Here is a 5746-nt window from a genome sequence, read left to right as displayed (position 1 = left end):
ACCTTTAATGAATATATTTGTCGATTGGATATGTCCATTTGATGTATTTTCAATTTTTACAAATAGGTTCCTATTCACTTCATTTTATAATATTTTTGAGCAATAAGAGCATTTTGCAACTTTAGTATTAGTATTGCGAGTTCCAAATATTTGTTGGCTTCTTGATTTGAAGTATTGTTATTTTGAGATAATAAGTCGTTGTATTTTGAACAATAAATTATTATACTGTTAGCGTTAGAAATGAATAAAATAATTTTAAATATAAAGAGTCTTAACTCTAATATTAATTTCTTAATACACAATTATCGTATATCCTTTAATTTTTACAACAATTTGATTAATGATTTTTTGATTTTCCAACAAAAAGAATATTCTTTTAAAGGAACAAAAGGAGAAAAAAAAAAAAGTAAAAAGAAAGGCTGAAGGCATGACCCTTTAGAAAGAGTCAACTACGTGTTGGGGTGGGTACACCGAAAACACCCGATCCTATCCATACCTTTCTTGTTCGGGAGCGCGTTCATACTGTAGCCCTTACTCCTGCAAACACAGGAAAACAAGAAACCAAACCAAAGCAATCGAATCACAAAACCCTCAAATTCACTTGCTAATCACACTACTCACCATAAACTTCAAACCCTAATCCGTATCCATTCCGATTATACACCACAATCGGTACAGTTTCACTGCATGGCATCACCAAAGAAACCTCTGCCGGACGAACGCCCACCGGCCGCGATTCTCCATCAGCCCGCCTCCCCTCGCTTCCCTTGCGGAACCCCCACCTCCGGTGCCCAACGCAAGATCGCCATCGCTGTCGATCTCAGCGACGAGAGCGCCTTCGCTGTTAAATGGGCTGTCCAGAACTATCTCCGCCCCGGCGACGCCGTTATCCTCCTACACGTACGCCCAACCTCCGTCCTATATGGTGCCGATTGGGGCGCTATCGACCTCTCCGTCGACACACCGGACGAGAAATCGCAACAAAAACTCGAGGATGATTTCGACAATTTCACCAGCAGTAAAGCAAACGACTTGGCGCAGCCTTTAGTGGAAGCTAATATTCCTTTCAAGATTCATATTGTGAAGGATCATGACATGAAGGAGAGGCTGTGCTTGGAGGTGGAGAGGCTAGGCTTGAGTGCGGTGATAATGGGGAGTAGAGGATTCGGTGCGTCCAGGAGGAGTAGTAAAGGGAGGCTGGGCAGTGTGAGCGATTATTGTGTGCATCACTGCGTTTGTCCTGTGGTCGTAGTGAGGTTTCCTGATGAGAAAGATGGGGCCGTTGCTAATGTCATCCGGGGTTCAGCAAAGGCGGTTGATAAGGATGTCTCAGGGCTGCATACAGTTCCTGAGGAGGAAGAGCCGGTCTTTCTTGATGCTTCTGATAAGAATGCAGGTATAATATAATCGTGTATGTCTGAGTTGCTTTGAGTTTCTAATTATTGTTACTTGTAGTGAAAGTTCGTGAAATGGATATGAAGAGATATTGCTTGTTTTTCTCGGGTTTAGGATGACATCAAACTTTGGAACTTTGTTTTGATATACTGTGCAGAGGAGGAAATAGGGTAATAACGGGAAAGGTAAGTTGGAAAATATAATTCATTTCACTTTGTTATGCGGCTATAAGTGATATTTGGCTCAAGGGAAGTGGCAACGGTTACTAAAATGTGTGCTGGTAGATTTTACGGAAGATGGGTAAGTTGTGATTTGCAGTTTGGGGTTAAGGTTGGTGATAGAACACATAGTTTCCATAAGTTAATAGCGCCAGAGAGTCCAAGTAAAACTAATTGCAAGTTCCGTCTTAGTGATAATTAAAATAATTGGTATAAACATAATTCACAAGCTTGTAGGCTCTGAGGTAGCCCCACCAAAACAGGATGTGTTTATCACAATGCTGCTGGAGGTTATTCATTCTTTCCTCCTGAATGTTGTGTCTGAGCTTGTAAGCTACCCTCTAACAGCACACAGAAAAACCTTGATGTTTCACTAATGTCTTTTTGCAATATTTTAGTTGATTTCTTACTATTAACAAGACTCTATCGTGCACGTGTCAGCTTACCATCACACATACATGAAGTGCACGTGTCAGCTTACCATCACACATACATGAAGCACGTTTATGCACAGAAGCTGGATTTGAAAGCTGATTGCTACCAATAGCCTGATAAGAACTTCTCCTGATTGGTTTAGTTAATCACATCCCTCTATGACCAACCTTTTCTGCGTAACTTGGTGGCTTTCTGGTCCAGTATCTATTGTGAAGAAAGTCCTATCATCTCATTGGATAAACAGTGGATATTTTAATCTTTTGTTGTGTATATGTTGGGTTTCAGGTTTGTTAGTAGTCTGCCCTCTTAGATTAGAAATTGGCTACCAATTTTTTGTGAGCCCTCTTGGTCAGGTGAAACTTGCTCAGGATCTCCACATTTTAAAATATTCTCTAAGTGCTGGGTATTTTTTAATCTTGCAGAAATTCTAATTGCCTAGAGAAAGATTGGTATTTACTTATTAACCACATAAAGAGGAAGAAGATCAGAGGTACACAAACTGGGTTGTGGAAACAAATATGATCATCTCCTGGTTAACATGGGAAATGATTTGACTCTGCACATTGGCAGAAGATACATATGCCTGGAACCCAGCCCAGATTATAAAGGGTTCGTGAACTATGTTGAGTTGAAAAATCGTAAATACATCTCTCTTTTATTGGAGCTATGTACTTTGCTTGTAGGTGGGACTTATATGAAATCAGTTCCGAACCTGAGACAAAGGTGATGATGATTGAATAATAAGGTAGCTCTGCTTCTATAAATTGCACACAGTAATAAAAATTATGTGGAAACCGCTGTGTTTTGTCAAAATTGTTAGAGTACGACCGCATCTTGTTAGACATGTTCAAAATCATTACACAACATTAAAGCATGACTTGCTACTTAGTTGGAAAATCATAATGTTACTACACTTTATGACCTCTGGTCTTACCATATTCACTAAAAGCACAAAGGTAAGAGATAGCTAATGCAAACAGCTTTTGAGAAGTTAATTGCAGCGAAAGAATGTCTTTTATACCCTATTCAGGTGCAAGGAAGCTGTACCATTTATTAGCGGTAACTGATGTGCATGCTTAGTGTATTGTGGAAGTTGTGGGAAATGCATGGATATAAAAAAGCAATTCAATATAGTATGGATATCTCCAGGATCCTGACAGTTTCTCTAAATTTATTTTTTGATTCATGTATACAACCTGAAACCAAAACAAGAAAAGATATAAATGTATCCTAATGTATTTGGGTTTGAGGGACATCAGTAAATTGGCTCAAGCGTAGAGGCATACAACTTGAAGATTCAAGAAAGGGGTAAAACTAGTAGGCTTGATTAATATGCTTGTAAAATCATTTTGATAGTTGTCCAAACAGAGAGCTTTTATGCCACTCAGCAGTAGCCTGGAGGTGAAGTCAGCTTCTCTGCCGACTTGTTGTCTTTAAGGATATAATCCTCACTCTTGATATATATAGAATGACCTTTGCGTTTGACTGCTACTTTTGTCAACATGTATACTCAAATATAATTCTACTGCTACTATTCACTGCAGACAGTTTGATGTCTCATGTCTGTACATGTTCCATAGTATGCTTCAAATTGAACATAGAAGCTGTAACCAAGAGGTCATCAACTAAAAGATTCTCTTGAAAATTATTCTGGACTGGTTCCCATCCAAATAGGTGTTTTCTTATTGAAATGCTATTGAGAAACTGCTATACAATAGGGTTTTGTCATTTTGTAGATGTCTTAGTGAACCAGCTTTTCTGTTTAGAACCTGAGCATTTGTTAGCCCATCTTGTTTAATAAGAAAACAGCTTATGCTTGTTGATATGCTGCTGATATGTCGGATTATATTCTGCTCACATGTAGGGTTTCCTTTGTAAGATTGATGAATGTCGAGGTCCTTGTTTTTACTTGATTAAGCTTTCATATACCCGTCTATAGGTCTGATAGTTTCCTAGTTTTGAATCTATGTTTTGTTATAAAAATGTTTGTGTGGGTATACAAAAAGCATTGTGTTTTTTATAAGCGGCAATCTTGTATACTCCTCAATTGCGTAAATGTTTCGTTAGTTCTCATATGGTTACAAATGTCTTCGCCTAGATAATTGAAACTGCTTTATATGTTCTGTAGCATGTCAACTCTGTCTGTCAAATATCTATACCTTATTATTAATTGAGAGCACCACTTTTGGTGTGTTACTTTTTATTGGTCTGCTAATTTATATTTTTAACATTTTATTTATTTATTTATTAACTTGCCACCCTCTAATTCTTCTACACCCCAAACCACTGTTCTAAACCCCCCAGATTGCCCACTCCTTTCAACTTCCACTAACTTTAACTTCTTATGACTTTTGTTTTTGTTTGATATTTTTATTTTCTTCAATTAAAATATATTTAAAATATGAATTGTTTTTTAAAAAAATTATTTAATTATGCACACTCAATTGAGTGTGCCAACACACACTACTGACAAATAAATTTTCTGAAGCTCATTCAGTTGAAGAGGTTTATACTCTTGTGAACAAGGCATGACTGTAGCTCTTCCCTGGGCTGTTGGCGTGCATTCATATGTTTATCTAATTTTTACTATGGATATCATGATATCTTCTCAGCCTTTTTGTCATGCATAATTTGGTTTAAGAACTGATTTATTAAGTTCACATACAATGCAGACATGGAGAAGACTTCTTGAGCAACTATTGGAGGGGGTGGGTTTTCCAGAGACTGTGAAATGATCATCGCGGAAATGTTGTTTGTGCCATGTGAAAGATTGTGTGCTTGTGTCGAGGTCTCTCTTTCTGTTTATGCTTTGGCAGCTGTATTTTCACCCTGTGAAGTTTGAATGTTCATCTTTGTTGATGAGTTTCTTTCTTTTATTTTAGATCCCGAATACATCACACTGCTTTCAATGTGCTGTAAGTTATCTTTCAAAGTGTGATGCAGACACTCGAAGTTTTATTGCATCTGATGGAGATTATATTTAAGCTGGCTCGCATTTCTCTACTTCTATTTCCCTCCTCCTGTCACCTGCATATAATCTCATTCTGGTTAATATAATTTTTTCTCATTTTATTCTATTTATTGCACTTATGCTGTCGGATAGCATAAACAATTAGGTTGACCTTGGCTATTCATGATGTGTACGTTTTGAACGGACTAGTTTTCAATAGGGTCAGTCCATCCAAGTCCATTGAACTTTATAGTTTCATGGTCGATAGTGGACTAGAAATCGGTTTTTAGAAGTGACCAGTCGACATTCACGAAGGAAAAGTAAAATTCTAATCCTTCCCAACGATTTTTGGAATTGAACCATACTTGGTCCTAATTGGAAAGATAGAACTTGCACAACAAAAGATTAGCCTTGCGCGTAACACATGCGACAGACCAACCACATAGATTAATTGAGGCAACAGAAGATATTCGCGACTCATGTATGATTGACAAGATGTCTGCTCTGTCCTTGCCCCATCTGCAACTGCGGTTGGCGGCTCCATGCAAAGGTTACTTTTAAACCGTAACATGGAAAGGAAGTTTGATTTTCTCAGTGCATCAAAGTCTTTACTACTCATGATATTGAAGTCTAATGTGTGCGGTTTATATTTCCTTCAGCATAAGTGGGAGAGAATCCAAGCCTTCGGTAGAAATGTAGTGGGTTAGAGAATCTGTCTGCTAACCAGTTTAGTTTCAAGAAAGGGAAA

At 37.9% G+C, this 5746-nt stretch overlaps 1 protein-coding gene across 2 annotated transcripts; it reads left to right on the top strand.

Annotated features, from left to right (window-relative positions):
- On the top strand, positions 459-5051 carry LOC105175442 (universal stress protein PHOS32-like). 2 transcript variants are annotated; one of them, XR_848900.2, is made up of 3 exons: positions 459-1396; positions 2471-2793; positions 4721-5051. XR_848900.2 is itself a non-coding variant. In XM_011097878.2 (2 exons), exons 1-2 carry the CDS (start codon positions 688-690, stop codon positions 4738-4740), a joined length of 729 nt encoding a protein of 242 aa, XP_011096180.1. In that variant the 5' UTR covers positions 461-687; the 3' UTR covers positions 4741-5051. The 2 variants fall into 2 exon arrangements, 1 of the variants encoding a protein (XP_011096180.1); XM_011097878.2 differs by lacking the exon at positions 2471-2793 and having other exon boundaries at positions 461-1396.

This window comes from Sesamum indicum, linkage group LG12 (genome assembly GCF_000512975.1).
Source record: "Sesamum indicum cultivar Zhongzhi No. 13 linkage group LG12, S_indicum_v1.0, whole genome shotgun sequence".
Classification (NCBI taxonomy): Eukaryota; Viridiplantae; Streptophyta; class Magnoliopsida; order Lamiales; family Pedaliaceae; genus Sesamum; species Sesamum indicum.
Note: the sequence above shows the minus strand (reverse complement) of the source record. Positions and strands in the feature narration are given on the sequence as shown.